The 20,662-nt window shown below is 44.6% G+C and overlaps 1 protein-coding gene across 4 annotated transcripts in view; it reads left to right on the forward strand.

Moving 5' to 3' along the window:
• LOC121869744 (facilitated trehalose transporter Tret1-like) overlaps positions 1–19,326 on the forward strand; it is a 50,792-nt gene extending 31,466 nt beyond the window's left edge. Inside the window, exons 6-8 of one of the 4 annotated variants that reach the window (XM_042371308.1) lie at positions 14,404–14,547; positions 15,015–15,118; positions 16,724–19,325. In XM_042371308.1, the coding sequence (XP_042227242.1) occupies positions 14,404–14,547; positions 15,015–15,118; positions 16,724–16,873 (398 nt within the window). In that variant the 3' untranslated portion in view covers positions 16,874–19,325. Of the gene's footprint in view, positions 1–14,403; positions 14,548–15,014; positions 15,119–16,723 lie in introns of all 4 variants that reach the window. The other 3 variants (XM_042371307.1, XM_042371309.1, XM_042371310.1) reach the window with 3 other exon arrangements.
• Positions 19,327–20,662: the final 1,336 nt, after the last annotated feature.

Raw genomic sequence — 20,662 nt, forward strand, 5'->3', positions numbered from 1 at the left:
TAATACTTAGGCCCATGTAACTGTGAGGAGTGCCCCAGGGTAACACTGGTCTCTCTACAACAATTGAAGATCTCTGTTAGGGGTCGGTTGTAGACAGACACACGCCAAGGGAGCTGGTGCCTGATTTGCAGGAAACGGACTTCCCAGTTTAATCCTGTCGAATTAACCGCATCGTCCAACCCGGTTACCGACCCACGGTAGACGATGAGTATTCAGCTCAACACACTGGAGAGACGTTGAGGAAGGGTCACGAATGCGTCAATAATTAATTTCAACGATACAAAACATACGTCTGGCAATGGTCCAGACGATATCTACCGGTAAATCTCTATGTTACTCGACTTAATTGGCACAGAAGTTACTATGTTAAAACATGAACACTGATATTCACATAATTGACTAAGTTAAACTGAATTAATAGGCGGCGGGGAACACACGTAACATACCTGAAGAGACGTTGAGGAAGAGTCACGAATGCGTGATTCTCCCTCGTGTAGAGGTATATACGTGCACCCGCGGGGCAGCTTGGGCCTCCTTAGTCATACCAGAAGGGTCGATCTTACCAACAACAGACCTTCTCTACCATCTTGGATCACCGTATACTTAAATATGAACTCCGGTGTTCTTGATCAGGGTAATTTCCTATGTCTATTCATATAATCTAATCAGAGGTTGAGCTGGCCAGGAAAAGGTGGAATATACACGTTGATAACATTAATTCTGCGAGCTCAGGCCTGAGGCGAACAAGGAGCTAGTCACAGGGAGACGCTAGATCTTGGAGATTATACAGGTTGACAGAATAGTTCAGGAGATTAATGACTCTCTTAAATAGACAACTGACAAACTCTAAACTACAACCATCCTATTCTCTGATGTTTGGGCAACAAAATAATCTGACTTCAGTAGCAATTGGAAACTCGTGGTCATTCTTAGGAAACGAAACCGCGGGTATCGTTTGTACTGGCAGACTCATCACTCACTTACCTACCCAATGTTACTAACAATAAAGACAGTTAAAGCGTTCAACATCTCTCACAAAGGATCTTGTATGCTTTAACTGTGATCAAACATATCTAAGTTGACTCAAAACAAGGGTGTTCTCTCTCACATTCAAATTCATTATATAGAGAGGTTGGTTTCAGTAAGTCAGAGAAAATGGGATAACAGAGGGCTGAGGCGTCTTGAAGTGATGAGAAAACGGACTCCTCAGATGGAGGACTCAAACGAAAGCAGAGTTACATGTTTTGTGGGCTATTGAGCGTAATATGAATCATTTGATTTTGGCACTAACTGACGTGTATGACCGTGGTCGTTACATCATCAGTGTGTGACAGAGACGTGACCGATCGCCCGGGCGGCTAACGAGCCGATTAGTGGTGAAGAGGATAAAAGTAGATCATTTGGGTGTGTTATTTGTCCGAGAATTCATGTGTATAATCTCCTCAGTGCTATGTATAGCAAGAGTGTGAGGTAAGCCACTTGTTCTTGGCGAATTGTAACCACGGCAGCTCTCTAGGAATTTAGATGTGGGGCTGCGGCAGAGTCCAATAACTATTTATGAGCTACATATTCAGGTAACCTGTTCGGTTGATGCTCCAGTGTACTATAGGTGTGATCACTGTGTTATGTGGTTTTGTGAAAAATACACCATTTTGTTTGTATACTGGAAGTTGTATTGTTGGTACTCAAGTGTACGAGGTATAAGAGTAGTGTGGTGTGTTGTTAAAAGATACACCAAGTGATGGTGACTGCGAGAGGTGTGCATGAGTGTTGCTCATGGTAGGTGTGTGTACTGGGTTACTCATAAGAACATAAGAATGGAGGAAACTGTAGCAGGCCTATTGGCCCATACTGGGCAGTCCCATTTACACTCAACCCCTATCGCTCATATATCCATCCAACCTATGTTTGAAGCTATCCAGCATATTCGAGTTAATGATGATGTTTGGTAACTTGTTCCATTCATCCACTACTCTATTTCTAAACCAATGTTTACCTATTTCGCGCCTAAATCGAAATTTGTCTAATTTAAAACCATTGTTACGAGTTCACTCCTGGTTGGATAGTTTGAGGACCTTTGTAATGTCCCCTTTGTTCAGCCCTGACTTCCATTTATTCACCTCTATCATATCGCCCCTCACTCTACGTCTCTCGAGGGAGTGCAAATTAAGGTGCTTTAACCTGTCTCTGTACTCGAGGTTCCTAATGCCCCGGATTAGTCTTGTCATTCTCCTCTGAATTCTTTCAAGGGATTCTATATCCATTCTGTAATACTGTGACCAGAGTTGAACTGCGTTATCCAGGTGAGGTCTCACAAGTGCAAGATATAGTTTCAGGATGACCTCACTAGTCTTGTATGAACCCAAGTACTCTATTAGCCTTGTTTCTAGCAAATACACATTGTTTACTTCGCTTAAGATTCCTACTTATCATTACTCCTAAATCTTTCTCGCAGTCGGATTTCTCAATAACATCGTTGTTCATCTGGAATCTGGTTTCCCTGTTTACATCTCCTATACTGAGTACTTTACATTTGTCCACATTGAATCTCATCTGCCATTCGAATTTTTTTTTTTAGATCTTCCTGTAGTTTTGCTGAGTCATCGTCAGATTTAATTACACTCCCTATTTTGGTGTCATCAGCAAATTTACTTATGTTGCTGTCTACGCCGATATCTATGTAGTTATGTATTTCATAAATAATAATGGTCCTAGTATTGAGCCTTGGGGAACTCCACTAGTGACGCTGCTCCAATGGGATTTAGTGCCATTAATGCTCACTCGCTGTTTCCTGTCCTGTAACCACGCACTAATCCATTTTAGAATATCTTCTTTAATGCCATGAGCCTCCACTTTTCTTATTAGTCTTTCGTGGGGGACTCTGTCGAGGGCTTTGCTAAAGTCGAGATATACCACATCATAATTGTGCCCCTCGTCCACCGATTCGAAAACAGATGAAAAGAATGTTAATAGATTAGATAGATGATGAACGGCTGCTTGTGAAAACAATGTTGGGAATCATTGATCAACTTGTGCTTCTCCAGGTGATTTTGAATAGAGTTTGAAATGATTGCTTCCAGTAATTTGCCTGCAATTGATGTTAGACTGATTGGTCGGTAGTTAGAGGATAGTGATCTATCTCACTTCCTGAAAATCGGTATTACATTCGTTATCCTCCAGGATTCTGGTACTACACCCGTTTTTAAGGACATGTTAAACAACTTTGCTAAGGGCATACTAAACTCTTCCTTACATTCCTTTAATACTCTGGCAAATATCTCATCGGGACCTAGTGACTTATTAGGCTTTAGTTTGTCTATTTGCTTACTAACATCGTTACTAGTCACTACTAACTCGCTTAATTTATTATCTTCACTATCTCTGTATATAGTCTGTGTCTCGGGTATCATGTTTAAATTTTCGGTGGTAAAAACTGTTGAAAAATATTTATTCAGATTATTGTTCATTTCTCCGCCGTTATCAGTTAGCTCGCCGGTATCTGACTGTATTGGTCCAATCTTTTCTCGTGTTTTAGTTTGATACATTTGATAGAATCCCTTGGGGTTTGCCTTCGCCTCCCTTGCTATCTTCAGTTCATTATTCCTCTTTGCTTTTCTTATCTCGGTCTTAACCTTACGGGCCAATACCTTATAATAATCTAGGAGGTAGACTTCACCACGATTTATTTTCCTACCTATAGCCTTCCTTTGTCCAATAACATTCTTTAAATAATTATTTATCCATTTAGGGTCATTGTTGTTTGATCTGAGTTTTCTGTATGGTATGTTCTGCCTTTGTGCATTAAGTGACTCATTATTTAAATTGTTGTGGAACTCGGCAACCTCGGATCTCGTTATCAGGTCTCCCGGTAAGGTGAGGTCGCCCTCTGTGGGTGCACTGTGAGAGGTCATCTCATGTGAGGTCATGTAGTTCATCCCCAAGCGTGATACCCCTTCTCTCAGCTGCCTCTTCAATGTATCAAAGTTTGTCCCTCTGAAATCTGGGACTTCAGTGGAATTTTCCTTGCGGCTGCCCTGAAATTCTAACTGGAATCTAATTTCTTTGTGATCGCTGTTAGCAAGTTCGTTCCCTCCCTCGACATTACTGATGAGGTTTTCTCTGTTTGACAGAACTAAATCGAGAATATTATTACTCCGGGTGGGTTCGGTTATATGTTGACTTAGGAAACAGTCCTGGATTGTTTCAAGAAAATCCTCTGATTCTGAGTTACCCCTTAGGTCAATCCAATCTATTTGGCTAAAGTTAGAGTCGCCTACAATATACAGACTTTGCTATGTATAGAAGCCCTGCACATTTCATCCCAAATAAGTCTCTCATTAACTCTATCAAGATTAGGAGGTCTATATATTACTCCTATGATTAATTCTTACCTACCGTCGATTAGTTCTATCCAAATTGTTTCTGTATTCCGTTCTGTTTTTATTACCTTATTTATTTCACACTTCAGATTATTCCTGACATATATTGCTACTTCGCCTCCTTTCCTAATCTGCCTATCGGTATGGAATAATTTGTAACCTGCAATTTGGTATTCGACAGGTAACTCACGTGAGTCTAGATTTATCCATGTTTCGGTGAATGCTATTATATCGATTTTTTTCGGTACTTGCCAACGCCCTGATTTCGAATATTTTTTTTCTAATACTTCTACTGTTTGCGTAGTAGACATTTAACTTAGTCGTGTTCTGAGTCCTCTCTTTGTCGTGTTTATATTTTAACTCCCTGTCTAATTTAGTTTTGCCATAATTCCTAGCACTATTTCCCTGTAACCTTTTACTTTGTTTATCTGCTGTAGGAATTCGTGGTATAATGTTGTCTAGCACTCAGGATGGATGGAAACTCTAAGGTGGTTTTCTTGTATAATATAAGTTATATGATAGACAGTCTGGTGCTGGAGGTGCCGTGTGGTGAGAAGCTGCTCAGTAGAGACGTTCGGTGAGTAGCGTGTTGAAGGAGGTAGATGTGCAGGAGCTTCGTTAGAGAAGATGTTGCCTGTTGCTGGCCTCCTGGTTGAATGAATGCTGGACAGCGTGGAGCTTGCTGGAGTAGGTGTTGCGTGTTCAAGAAAAATGGCCAGAATAAATCTCAATGGAGAGACAGAGCTTATATACCCAGCAGCCGTGAGTCCTCTATGAGTCATGTTGGGAAAACCCGAGAAAGTCGCCGGTCTTTGGTTCCGTTGCTAGGGAAGATGGTAACATCTGGTGACGCCGCTCGCTTGGTTGCTAGGATACTGTCACATTGGAATGCGGATACGCAGTTGTAGGGGAGAAGTCCACTACACTGCTCCCACTGCAGTCTCCTCTACCCACGTGCTCATATGTTCTCCTAGCATTTTAAAGACTTCGACATCTTTTGAACTGCCCTCTAGAGAGAACCAGCCAGGGTACTGGAAGTAGTCAAAAGTCGAGCATTTTTGTAATTAACCATTTTTATTGTATATTAGGGGTATTATTTTCCTACAGTTACCACCTTTATTTTCTTCCCATATCTTGGTACCATTATTACAGTTCCACGTGTCTTACCCTCAAGCCATGCTACCACAGGTCAGATGATAAGTCAGAGAATACAGTAATTGTTTAAGTAGTGGGACAGAGAGAGAAAATAAAGTGAAGTATTACAGGAAGTAGACCCCCTATAATTGGTGACAGGGGTTGGCCTTTTTCTCCCGCCCCTACACAGGCACGAGTCTGGTGGCCCTCCTTTGGACATTTTCAATCAACTGACAGTCTCTAGCATACCTCGGGGACCAGACAATACTCCTGACGGGGAAGCACCTCACTCTTGAAGATCGTGACGAGTTGACGAACAATCCAAATATCTAAATGAACTTCTTATAAGACCTACTAGTTTCGTTGTCTGATTCACCTTCTTCTCACAATGGTCCGAGAACTTAAGTTCATTGTCGTCATACACACCCAAGTCCTTTTCACATTCGATCTCAATTAATGCAGTCTCTTCGTCCTGTTGGGACATGTGATACACCTCCTTACTATTGGTGCGACCCATTTCCTCGTCCATTCTTTATGCTCATAAAGATCGATTTGCAGCTCTTCTCAGTCTGTTTGGTTCTTAATTTCCCTAAATAACTTGTCATCGTCCACAAACATTTGTATGGAGGAGTGTATAGTGCTTGGCATGTCATTAATGAAGCAGACAAACAACAGCGGGTCCAATACACTGCCCTGTGGTACCCTGCTGGTCACAGGTACAAATGACGATTTCGTACCATTTATCACCATACACTGTTTGCGGTCATGCAGAAAGTCTCCGATCCACGCCAGGATACTGTAGTGGACGTCTCCCCTACAAACTGCGTAGCTGCATCCCACCTGCGACGCTTTCCTTAGCAACCAAGCGAGCAGCGACACCAGATGGTACGGTAACCTAGCAACGGAACCAAAAGACCGGCGACTTCCTCGGGTTTTCCCAACATGACTCAGAGGACTCGCGGCTGCTGGGTATATAAGCTCTGTCTCTCCATTGAGATTCATTCTGGTCTCTCTTCTTGAACAAGCAACACCTCCTCCAGCAAGCTCCACGCTGTCAGCATTCATTCAACCAGGAGGCCAGCAACAGGCAACATCTTCTCTAACGAAGCTCCTGCACATCTACCTCCTTCAACACGCTACTCACCGAACGTCTCTACTGAGCAGCTCCTCACCACACGGCACCTCCAGCACCAGACTGTCTATCATATAACTTATAGTATACAAGAAAACCACCTTAGAGTTTCCATCCATCCTGAGTGCTAGACAACATTATACCACGAATTCCTACAATACTTCCCCGAATCCCATACCCTTCCAGTTCAATTCTCAGCCTTTCATGGGATATGCTGTTGTACTGCACATATTAGTACTATTCTCTATAGTCCCTTATGATTCATATAACGCTACATAACATTCAAACTCACCGTGCTTGTGGAGAGTCACAGAAAACGTTAAACTTTTGGAAGGGGTAACTTGCATGCTGCATGTTGTTTTGTACCAATATACGGGCATATAATATTAAGTGTGTGTACTGCTAGTATTAAGGAGAACTCAAGGTATCTGCACGGTGATTGGGAAGGCCCAATTGATACGGACTAGTGTACTATAAGTGAATAAGTGTAACTGTATCACGGTGTTGGAAGGTCATCGTGTTTACGTCTGTGTACGACTACCGAACATAGCTCCCTCAGGTATCAGATGAAAACATATGAGAACAATGATCTGTAAAAGGATAAATGCATCAGACATATGTGAAGTGTTGGGGTTGGCCCAGAAACTATACTTCAAAGAAAGTATCTTGTGTATCTCGGTGTGAGCTTAATACACCTCGTTACCCCATGTGACGAATAACCACAGAAAATGCAAGGATTAGAGAATCTTATGAATGTGTTGAACAATTGCAAAGTGTGGGGGAAGGATCCCTATATACAGAATAAAGTGAGGTGGAAATACCCACGCCAAGTAACATAGGCCTTTGTGTGTTGGCGCCTAAACCGCCCCGGGCTACAGTTTCGAATTAATGATAGCCCAAGTAATTTCCCCAAAACTGACAAACCAATCACTTACTTTAGTATGTAATTAAGGAATGTATTTATAAGGCATAAAGTCACAATGTATGAGAAAGTGTATATGTGGGGTCCAGTATAAAGACATAATGAAATTTAAGCCCTGGCAACCTTAGGCCTAGTCAGTGTGTGAGCGGACGCCACGCTCTCAGTCCAGGCGCGCTTTTCACCAACACAGGTGCACGCCCCAGAGCGTAGGCCGAGTACCCAGGCTAGTCAGAGGGATGCGTGGCGGGGGACCGGTGGTAGAAGCGGTACCGTTCTTGCCTCGCAAGCGAGATGTCACGGGTTCGATTCCTGGGCCGGTGGAAGTTGTTTGGACTTACTTCCTAGCCCCCATTAGTCCCTGTTCACCTAGCAGTAAAGCAGGTACCTGTTGTAAGTCGAAAGTTGCGAATTCGTATTCAGGGAGTTGTTGGAGCTTCCAATAACTTGATGACATAAACCACTGGGATGCGTGGCCTAGCAACCACCACTGCTCTACTTTGAGGAACCCAACTGGTGTGGTGTGTTCTGCTTACGGCTACTATGCAACCTCCACTGTGAATCTCTGGTTACCCTACATATCAACACCCAGGACAGGAGAAAATGATCGTGCTGTTTGAGAAGTTTCGTGGTCGCTACTAAATATTTGTACAGAGGTTCTGAAGATTCCATCAACCCCTCAGGATGTGAGGAGGCTGGGACAAAAGCAGGGGTTTAGATTTTTTTTGCAGATTGCCCACGAGGTGGGCTAGTTTATTGGGCACCCCCTTACATCCTGTGCAAGGTGAAGCGCAGAAGCGTTTACAGTGCCCAACTGGGAAGCATGCGGAGTTCATGCTTGCCTTTGCAAGGGGGATAAGCCTCGCTCCCTCAGGATCACACTAGTGAGTGAGGATGAGAAATGACAGGTTATTCGGCAGGCAAAAAACTTAGCAAGGAGCGAGGCATTTCGGGATGTATCCATTCTCCCAAATTGCACGGTAATGCAGAGGGAACAGCACAAGAAGCTCCTGCAGGACTTGAAGCAGAAGAGGGAGGAGTCAAGGAGGAACGGGGACAGGTGTACATGGGTTATACTCAGGGGGAGGGTAGTGGAAACAAGTGTGCCGACACAGGGCCAGGGGGCAGCAGTGCACCCTCCACCCGCTCTAACCCTCACCCGGGAGGCGGCACCAGCTCTGCCTACCGGACAGGAGGAGGCGAGCGCCGTGTAAACAATGACATTTCCAACCACACCCTGCAAAATACAGTGTACTTAGCAAATGCAGAGACGTTACCGAGAACAAATTCTGGCTTGAATGTCATGTACACTAATACTGACACGTTCCTTGATAAGAGAGAGGAGTTTGAAACACTACTAAGAGTACACCAACCGGATATTGTAGGTGTTGTAGAACTGTTGTACAAGAACAGGAGAATCGACCCAGAGGAATGTGAGTTCAGTATTGCTGGATATGACTCATTTACGAACCTTTCTCAAGAAACTTGCAAGAGGGGTGTGGTTATCTATGCTAGGCAAGACCTTAGAGCCAGCCAGGCGAGGGTACAGGCAGAGGATGTTTTTGAAGAGTCCAAGTGGTGTAAAATTAAATTAAAGGGAGGGGACTTACTTATTGTAAGGTGTATCTACAGATCCCCAAACTGTGGCCCACTAAATCAAAGGACTTAAGAACCTTAATAAACAATGCGGCGATGCTCAACCCTAGCCACCTCCTTATCATGGGGGACTTTAACTATGGCGACATCGACTGGAGAAACGAGTCCACCCCGAATGACTTGAATAACCCTGCTACTCTTTTTGTAGAAACTCTGAGAGATAATTTTCTGTTCCAACATGTTAGAGACCCGAAACATTACAGAGGGAAGCAAACACCCAAGCCACTTGACCTCACCATAAAAAACGAGGAGGGTATGGTGGCCAAACTGGAACACCTTGTCCCAGTTGGCACCAGTCACCATATAGTGTTGTCAGTCAGATTTAACTGTTACCTAGTTCAGGATAAGGCCAGGCCAAGGTGCAAGTATTACAAGGGAAATTACAATGGGATGAGGGAAGAGATGAGGGGTATCAACTGGCCTGACTCATTAAGGTACAAGAACGCAGACACTACGCTGAATATCATAACTAGTAAAGTGACCCATTTGATCGATAAATATATACCCAAGACCAAACCCAGTGCTTCTAGGAATACGAGGGGACCCCTACACATGAACCATGCGGCGATCGACAAAATTAAGAAGAAAACCCAGAAATTCAAGACGTGGGTTGGGTCAAACGATGAGCAAGACAGGAGGATGTATGCAAGAGCCAGAAACCAAGCAAAGATAGAGTGTAGGAGGGCTGAAAAGGAGTTCCAGAGGCTGGTTGCAAGCGAGGTCAAGTCAAACCCAAAGGCGTTTTACCGCTATGCAAAGTCGAAATTGAAAAAGCGAGTAGGAGTATCAGACCTGAGGCTGGTGGATGGTGGTTACGCAGATTCTGACCAGGATAAAGCTGAGGCATTGAGCAGCTTCTTTTCCTCGGTGTTCACAAGAGAGGATGCAACTAACCTTCCTGCGTTTGAGGACAGACGGTTCGACACAGCACTGACCCACATTGTGTTCACAGAAGAGGGTATTAGAAATAAACTGTCCAGGCTAAAGGTCCATAAGAGTCCCGGCCCTGACATGGTGCATCCTAGAGTGCTAAGAGAGTTGTGCAACGAGCTTGCAGAGTCCCTGAAGATCCTGTTTTGTAAATGCCTGGATGAACAAATGGTCCCCAGTGAGTGGAAAGTGGCTTATGTGAGTCCTATCTTCAAGAAGGGCGATCGGCACTCCACGAACAACTATAGACCGGTGAGCCTGACCAGCATAATATATAAAGTACTTCAGAGTATTATCAGAGATGCCGCAATGGAACATCTAATACGAAACAACCTTGTAAAAGATTGCCAACACGGTTTTATGCCGGGGCGCTCCTGCTTAACACAAATGCTCAAGGTATTGGATATTTGGACCCATATTCTGGAACGGGGTGGTAATATCGACAATATTTACCTAGATTTTGCCAAGGCTTTCGGCACTGTACCCCACGAAAGGCTGAAAATCAAACTGGAAGGGTACGGAATTCGGGGAAATGTCCTCGCGCGGACTGAAGACTTTCTTCATGACCGCAAGCAGTGTGTGGTGGTTAATGGCACGAAATCGTCATCTGTACCTGTCACAAGTGAGGTACCACAGGGCAGTGTATTGGGCCCTCTGTTGTTTGTTTGTTTGTTTCATAAATGACATGCCTGACGTTGTACACTCCTCCATACAAATGTTTGCCGATGACACCACGTTATTTCGGGAAATTAAGAACCAAGCGGACTGTGAAGAGCTGCAGAAGGACCTCTGTGGGCTCCAGGAATGGTCGAAGAAATGGCTGCTGAGATTCAATGTCACGAAGTGTAAGAGGATGCACCTGGGGCGTACCAACGGTAAGGAGGCGTATCATATGTCCCAACGGGATGAAGAAACTGCGCTAGTTGAGACTGTATGTGAGAAGGACCTAGGTGTGTATGTTGACAATGAGCTGAAGTTCTCGGGCCTTTGCGAGAAGAAGGTAAATCAGGCAAATCAATTATTGGGTCTTATAAGAAGGTCGTTCAGATATCTATACGGTCCGTCCCTCGTAACGATCTTCAGGAGTGAAGTGCTTCCCCATCTGGTGTACTGTCACCCCATCTGGTCCCCGAGATATGCTAGGGACTGTCAGTTGGTTGAAAATGTTCAAAGGAGGGCCACCAGACTGGTGCCTGCATTTCGGCACCTCAGCTACCCTGAGAGATTGGAGCGCCTGAACTTGCCTAGCTTATACTACAGACGGGCAAGGGGGGACCTAGTTGAGGTGTATAAGCATCTCAGGGGGCACTACTCAGTTGAGTGTCCTTACTTGGAGCTGGTGGACGCTCGCCCCACAAGGGGTCACAGCTCAAGATTGAAGAAGCCGCAAGTCCAGAAAACTGTGAGGGCAAACTTTTTGGGGTGAGGGTTGTAAACTCTTGGAACAATCTACCAGAAAGTGTTGTGACGGCACCAAGTGTGAGCTCTTTCAAGACAAGACTTGATCAACACTGGAGCGGGCTCAGGTACATTCAGGAGCCGGTGCATGCCCAGCATATGCCAACAGAGACGTGACCGATCGCCCAGGCGGCTAGCGAACCGATCTTTTGGTGAAGAAGATAAATGAAAAGGAAAAGTAATCAGAGACGTGACCGATCGCCCAAGCGGCTAACGAGCCGATCAGTGGCGAAGAGGATAAAAGTAAAAAGTAAAAGTACTTTAAGCAACCTAAGGATACCAGGCGCAGAAACTGTACTGGTATGAATACCTGGAAGGGATCTCATCTACCCAACAGGAGTAGTGTGTGAAACGGGTACCTGTCATGTGTACCATGGTGCTACAAGGAAGCTCAATACCTGTATGGGTAGAGTGTATTTGGTGCTATGGTAATATGTTGGTGCTTTGTTATGTGTTTGGGTGATATTGTAGGAAAGAATGACCGAGGTAATGAGGTCGATGATTTGTTATGAAGAGAGACGACCTTGATAATTATTTGGAGAAGGTCGGCCATTTTGTGTGTGGTGTAATGACCTTAATTAATAGTAATCATGTTGGTGAAGGTCAACTATTTTTGGATTGTGACTGGATGCAATAGTTTTTATTTAGGAAATATATTTGTTAAGTGTTGGTTGGTGTTTCACCCTTCCTTCCACTCTCGATTTGATTAATGAAAAACACGAACTCACAGTGGCTGGCTTGCTCAGCCAGCTACCTGCTGCCCATGGAGTCTGGTGGCAGTGACCTTAGAGTAAGTAATAAGTTAAGTTCCCCCCTTAGGATTAGTGACCTCATTAATGGGCAGTATACTGTCGAAAGCCTTGGCAAAATCTAAGTATATTTTGTCGATATTTTCGCCTTGTTCGAGAATTTAAGTCCAAGCATCTAGTACCTTGAGTAATTGTGTTAAGCAGGAACTTGCTGGCATAAAACCATGTTGGCAGTCCTTTACAAGGTTGTTTCGTAGCAGATGTTCCATCATGGCATCTCTTACGATGCTCTCTAGTACTTTTCACACAATGCTGGTCAGGGTCACTGGTCTATAATTATTCGTGGGGTGATGATCGCCCTTCTTGAATATCGGGATCACATAAGCCATCTTCCAGTCATCGGGGACCTTTTGTTCCTCCAGGCATTTGCACAGTTCCCGTAATACTCTGGGGTGTACCATACCTGGGCCGGGACTCGAGTGAATCTTTAGATTTGACAGTTTTTCTTACTACCTTGTCTGAGAACATAATGTGGGTCAGCTCTGTCTCAAACCGTCTTTCCTCAAACACAGGAAGATTGTTCGCATCCTCTCTTATGAACACCGATGAAAAAAATTTGTTCAACACCCTGCGTTATCCTGGTTAGAATCCGCATAACTACCATCTTCAAGCCTCCGGTCCGATATGCCTACTCACGTTTTTAATTTCGACTTTGCGTAGCGGTAAAAAGCCTTTGGGTATGATTTGGCCTCACTAGCAATCTGCCTCTGGAACTCTTTTTCAGCCCTTCTACACTCTGACTTTGCTTGGTTCCTGGATCTGGCATACATCCTCCTGTTCTGCTCATCATTTGTCCTAACCCACAACTCCAAATCCTGAGTTTTCTTCTTAACTTTGTCGACCGTCGCATGGCTCATGTGTAGCGGTCTCCTTGTATTCCTGGAGGCACTGGGTTTGGTGTTAGGTATACATTTATTGATTGAATGGTTTACTTTACTGGCTATGATATTCAGCGTAGCATCTGCGTTCTTATTCCTTAGTAAGTCAGGCCAGTGTATACTCATCTCCTCCCTCATCCCGTCGCAATTTCCTTTGTAATATTTGAACCTTGACCTGGTTTTGTTAGGAACCAAGTAACAGTTAAATCTGAAGGACAACGTTACGTGATGACTGGTGCCAACTGGGGCTAGGTGTTCCAGATTGTCCACCATACCCTCCTCGTTTGTTTTAATGAGGTCCATCGGTTTGGGTGTTTGCTCCCATCTGTATTAAGTCGGGTCTTTAACATGTTGGAATAGAAAATTATCTCTCAGAGTTTCTACGAAAAGAGTGGCGGGATTATTTAAGTCGTTTGGCGTGGAATATTTTTTCCAGTCGGTGTCGCCATAATTGAAGTGTCCCATGACAAAGAGTTGGTTAGGGTTCTGCACCGTTACTTTGTCTATTAAGGTTCTTAAGTTTCACTGGTTTAGTAAGCTACAGTTTGGGGATCTGTAGATACATACAACAATGAGCAAGTCTCTCCCCTTCAGTTTAATTTTACACCACTTTGATTCTTCGAAAACACCTTCTCCCCGCACCCTCGCCTGGCTGGCTCTAAGGTCTTGCCTACCATAGATAACCACACCCCTCTTGCAAGTTACTTGGGAATGGTTCGTAAATAAGTCATATCCATCTATATTAAACTCACATTCCTCCGGTTCGATTCTCCTGTTTTTGTACAACAGTTCTACAACATCTACTATATCGGGTTGATGTACCCTCAGTAGTGGTACAAACTCCGCTCTCTTGTCAAGGAACGTGTCAGTATTAGTGTAAATGACTTTCAGGCCGGAAATTGTCCTCTGTAATGTCTCTGGTCTTGGTACTGATTCCAGCCCTCCTCCATTCTCTGCCTCGTTTACTGTATCCCTTGTGGTGGCAGTCAGTGTCCCAATTTGTCAACCATCTTACATGTAAACTAAATGTAGACGTTGCTGTTGATAAAGTGTGTGTACCTGTCTACCAACCTTCATCTAAATTAAAAGCACATATTGTTCTTAACAGTGAGTCTGGGGGCGTATTTCTACGTAAAAGAGCAGGACAGCAAGTGGGCGGTGGAGACTTTGGGTTGGCTCCCGCTCACCTCCCTCATCATCTTTGTTTCCGCGTATTCCATCGGCTTCGGTCCTACTGTCTGGGTCCTGATGGGTGAGTGGGGGAGTGTATAATGTACTGTACCTCAATGTCTTGCCAGGGAGTGTATAATGTACTGTACCTCAATGTCTTGCCAGGGAGTGTATAATGTACTGTACCTCAATGTCTTGCCAAGGAGTGTATAATGTACTGTACCTCAATGTCTTGCCAGGGAGTGTATAATGTACTGTACCTTAATGTCTTGCCAGGGAGTGTATAATGTACTGTACCTCAATGTCTTGCCAGGGAGTGTATAATGTACTGTACCTCAATGTCTTGCCAGGGAGTGTATAATGTACTGTACCTCAATGTCTTGCCAGGGAGTGTATAATGTACTGTACCTCAATGTACCGAGAGGATTTTGATGGCTCGACTCAACTCTTCCTTTCACGTGACAAATTTATGATTGAGATTCTTAGGTTAATTACTCAAGTCTTCATCTGTACCGTTGTATTGTTTCATTCTTTTTTTTGTTAATTCAGGTGAACTGTTTTCACCTGAAGTGAAGGAAGCCTCAGCGAGTATAGTCACAGTGGTGAACTGGCTTACATCCTTCACCATCACCCTCACCTTCCTCCCGCTGCAGGTAGGAACCATCACCATCACCCTCACCTTCCTCCCGCTGCGAGTATGAACCATCACCATCACCCTCACCTTCCTCCCGCTGCGAGTATGAACCATCACCATCATCTTCACCTTCCTCCCGCTGCAGGTAGGAACCATCACCATCACCCTCACCTTCCTCCCGCTGCGAGTATGAACCATCACCATCACCCTCACCTCAGTATGAACCATCACCATCACTCACCGCTGCGAGTATGAACCATCACCATCACCTCACCTTCCTCCCGCTGCAGTATGAACCATCACCATCACCCTCACCTTCCTCCCGCTGCGAGTATGAACCATCACCATCACCCTCACCTCCTCCCGCTGCGAGTATGAACCATCACCATCACCCTCACCCCTCCCGCTGCTGCAGTAGGAACCATCACCATCACCCTCACCTTCCTCCCGCTGCGAGTATGAACCATCACCATCACCCTCACCTTCCTCCCGCTGCGAGTATGAACCATCACCATCACCCTCACCTTCCTCCCGCTGCGAGTATGAACCATCACCATCACCCTCACCTTCCTCCCGCTGCGAGTATGAACCATCACCATCACCCTCACCTTCCTCCCGCTGCGAGTATGAACCATCACCATCACCCTCACCTTCCTCCCGCTGCGAGTATGAACCATCACCATCACCCTCACCTTCCTCCCGCTGCGAGTATGAACCATCACCATCACCCTCACCTTCCTCCCGCTGCGAGTATGAACCATCACCATCACCCTCACCTTCCTCCCGCTGCGAGTATGAACCATCACCATCACCCTCACCTTCCTCCCGCTGCGAGTATGAACCATCACCATCACCCTTCACCCATCACCATCACCCTCACCTTCCTCCCGCTGCAGGTAACCATCACCATCACCCTCACCTTCCTCCCGCTGCAGGTATGAACCATCACCATCACCCTCACCTTCCTCCCGCTGCGAGTATGAACCATCACCATCACCCTCACCTTCCTCCCGCTGCGAGTATGAACCATCACCACCATCTTCACCTTCTTGATGGGGTCCAGTAGTGACGCTCCTGTTTTACCAAGTAACTGATTCTGCCTTAAGCAGTTTTTGTTTCCCTGGCAACGTCCACAGCTGCCAATTGTATCTTCAATTGTGACTTTATCTTAACTACAAGGAAAATGTAAGTGAAATGACCCCAACATAATATATTTTCTCTGGGACTAACATTACCAACGACTATATTAATTTTCACATTTTTCACTATAACAATCGACCATGAAATCATCACCTGAGTTGTATGTTAATTCCTATGGGTGTTTAGAGTCTGTTCCTTCATCACCACATTACTATGGTAGTCATAGGGTTGAACATTCGGTAATTTATTGATGCTTCATTGCCTCCCTCCATCCATGTCTGCTCCCTACCTCCCTCCCTCCCTCCCTCCATCCATGCCTACTCCCTACCTCCCTACCTCCCTCCCTCCATCCATGCCTGCTCCCTCCCTCCCTCCCTCCAATACAGCGTCTCAGGTAGCAGGCAGGGAGGGAGTGAGGTAGGTAGGGACATTTATCTGGGACACTACAGTATACATAGTGACCTTCAATTTCTCCTGCCTACAGACGGCCTTGGGAGACTACAGCGCCTTCTGGCTCTTCGGTGGGGTGTGTCTTCTGGCCTTCTTTTTCACCCTCCTGCTGGTGCCAGAGACCAAGGGCAAAACGCTGCAGGAGATCACTGCGCAATTCGGAAATCGGAGTTCTATCGACTAGAGACACCAGCATCAAGCAGAGTAAATACAACTTCAAGCAATCGATGCCGACTGAAGACTCCTACTGGTCGGTGACATTTTTAAACCTCTTTTTAAAGATGAAGAGTGACTTCAAAAAGCGGCTTATGGAACACTTTCTTAATGAGTTGTAAGCCCTGATAACAAGCACGAAGCAAGTGTAGTTCGGGGATTGACAAATAATCACAAACAAAAGCGAGATGTGGATATTCATGAACCACATGTGGACCTTGTGCCTATACTGGAAACATATCTTGCAACTCTACACAAGCTGGTGAAAAACTCTGCCTTAAACAATCAGTAAGGTATTGTAGGGTATTCGTACTCAACTGAATAATTCTACATTACCTGTTTAAGTGTACAGTCACCTCCAAAATCCGCGTCTCCTTCAGAACGAGTCAGTATCAACTCTAAATGAAGTAATGCAGCACGAGCAGTGTTGGGGTCCTGAACTACACACACCTGTGAGTATTCTTGGTTACAATGTCCCTTACCTGAGGATGTTATACACATTTCCTCTAACATTTTGTTCTGGATGTAATAGTAAAAAAATATGAACGAAAAATGTATTGACTTTTAGATAATGAACACATCTGGATATGGTGCCACCGCATATTTTGCCCCCGACGGCCGTGGCAGGCATTTTCCAAAATGGCGGTCAGAAACGTCACTTCAAGACATATTGTGGGACTAAAATAGTTGCAGTTGACATTCTAAGGCGCTAAAAGACAAGGACAGAGGAGATAAACCAAAATCAAACATGGTTTTATTCCGTCATTGGTAAATACAGTAGGTGAATTTGCAAGTACAGCGAGTTGTGGAGCAGTATTCGCCAATCTAGGAAGTCAATGATGGGAGCACAGTCCTTCACACACACACATACAGTACTATGCATTCAAGTGCAGCCTTTTTGCACTTGCAGCCCTTCACACATCCCTTCTTGCATCTGCACGAGACTTTAGCTCATAACAGGTGTGGGCAGCCTCAGGTAGTGTCGTCCAAAACGGTGTGTACAAGCCTTCTGCATTCTTCGTCTAGCCCCAGCTGGTTGGTGGAGGCAGCTGTGGTGATGGTACCAGGGTTTGGCCCCAGACATGACCCCCCTGGTAGGCTGCCCTTTTAATATGCTCCCCTAAGGCTGCCTTTGTTGGTGGAATCAGCTGCACGTTGTTCTCTTTGGCGAATAACTTCCTTCGCGCCTTGTTGATGTCCATGCATGAGCTGGTTCCGTCATACAGGAGGATAACGAACCTCTCGATGATGTGCACGACATCTTCTGGTATGACTTTTGATGCAGCAGAAGGCTTCAGCAGCGCCTCTGTCAGCTCTGGGTAGACAGCCCATATTGCCCAGGCATTCTTTTTACCATGGCCAGAAAAAGTAGACACAGTGTCGCACCCTGTCAGGGCATGGAACATTGGCAGTGCCAGCGCCTTCTCTGGTCCCAGACATGCTGCCATTTCGTGAGCTGCAGTGAATTAAACTCCACTGCCAACATACAGTCACACCCAGCAGGGCAATTATGTAAAATATCAGTAATTGTTGGTGGTCATTTTGGATGATGGCTGCAACGACCGTCAGCAGCTAAATCTGCGGTGGCACTGTGGCGTACTGAATGTGGCCAGTAGATATCTCACGCTCAGGATGAGGTAGGAGAGAAACTCACAATGCGTTTTCTTTATATATTGTAAGTACAGTGCTCAGAGGTCCTGTTGGGTGAGTAGCATGCTGAGGGGAGTTGCTGTGCAGGAGCTTCGTTAGAGGAGGTGTTGCGTGTTGCTGGCCTCCAGGTTGAATTCCTCTACACAGCGAGAATGGGAGCTTATATACACGTCCAGCGGACGTGGAACGGAAGTACAAGTTGCCGGTGTCGACCCCCCACCCCTCCATGTCTAGACTCGTCAGAGAAACTGGCGCGACTCTAGGCGACTAGGCTTTGGCAGAACTCCGTTGCTATGGGATGCGGCTAGGCTGTTATAGGGGAGAGTATCCACTACAGCACCATATCCAGATCTGTTCACTATATATAAGTCAACATGTGTGCCAAATTTGGTGCTTTTATCACAAAATGCGCAATTGGTTAAAATAGTGAGGTTACGCCATGCGACTACTAGTGAAGATGGCAGGTTATTGAAGTTCTCAAGGAAGAATGTCATTCTTCATACATATGCAAATTATGCCCTTGATCACTATTAAAACAGAAATTTAAATATATTTTACATGGATGTCGGTAACATGTTTATACGTGAATCTGTATTACATAAAATAAACGATGCAACATATACAAAGGCTCTTATTTTTCAATTGAAAGGCGCAATAAAAGCCCCTTATGCACAAGCTACAACAAACAATACCGTAATATATAGTCATAGTAGATACAACCCAAGTGACATCTTATCATACCATGAACCCATCAAAATGGCACCTTACCAGTTGTGCTTTTTAAGGAAGAAAGTGCTTACAAGATAGGCACAAAAACCGAATTATTCTCGCACGGAGTATTTGTCGAGGTGAAGGATTTAGAAAGTGCCACTGTAGAAGTAGCTGCCTAACAAAGCGGTGCTCTTGTCTGAAAGGGCGACCTTCATTGTAACAGTGCTTGTCATAGCCATAAATCATGTGAAAACGTTGTTTAAGAGTTATCCATGTGTGCATCAAAAGATTCGGAAAAGGTCGACCACGGAACTTCATATTTATGTTTATATAAGAAGATAGAGCCCCCAAAACACGTTATTTTATTATGTGTGTCTCAAATTTATATTTTTCGAGTTTCTATCTGACTCGCGCCAATCACCGAAAGTCTCAGTGTCACGTGACGATGTCTAGCGACTCAGCCAATGAGTCTTTAACCCTCATTGGACTCATCATGGCTTTCGGTGTCATGTGATACTCCTGCGCATGCTCAGATTTCCGAATTGGCTAGTCGCAAGATGGTTTCCCTCTACAGTGGTACTGTACCTCAGCTTGGCAAACAATTCATCGTGATTTGAAAACGAAGCCGCTGCCATTGATATTTTTAAGGCTTATGGTATTCTGCCAACCTCTGTGAAGTACTACAGGAGTTCATACGCACAATATAGAACGATTGTGGAAGGATATCAAGAGTTGGGTGATTCATGCCGGCAATAAGAAGGAACATTCCCAACACATTTTTGCTCCGAACATGTTCCAAGCCGAATACAACTAGTCGTCACTTCCCCCTATAAGCCTACAATTAGCATCACTTTATCTTCTATCTTAAGGTAAGTTTCGAAACCATTATCACCAGAAGGAAATAAGCGATTTGGTTTATTTTTTTGGCACACATTATTATCATGATATTAAACACAGAAATGGAAATGACAATATGTAGAACCTAATAGTTGACCTAACATATCCAAAGGACGGGTTTGTTAGGTCAGTTTTTATTAGGTTGCATGTATTATCGTGTTAATTTATGTGTTAAACAACTTACCTAAATATTTAGGTTGATATACACCAGCAATGGCGAGGAGGAATTCGAAGAAGCGTTCACCATCATTTAGGAAACGTCTTTTGAAGAGGGATTCAGCGAGGTAAAATGGAGCCGGGAGGAGAATTGTGAAGCAGGATCAAGCAAAAAAAAAAAAATTAAAAAGTAATTAAAATTATACTAGAAAGTTGTCGTTTCTTTTAATATACTTAAATTAAGTATAGCAAACATAATGAAAATCAACAAACAACTTCTAGTGATAACGGTTACGTAAACATTTACCTAAGTTTCTTATACAATGGAGGTCCAGGGGGGGAGGTT

Source organism: Homarus americanus, unplaced genomic scaffold, assembly GCF_018991925.1.
Source record: "Homarus americanus isolate GMGI-L3 unplaced genomic scaffold, GMGI_Hamer_2.0 scaffold23578, whole genome shotgun sequence".
Classification (NCBI taxonomy): domain Eukaryota; kingdom Metazoa; phylum Arthropoda; class Malacostraca; order Decapoda; family Nephropidae; genus Homarus; species Homarus americanus.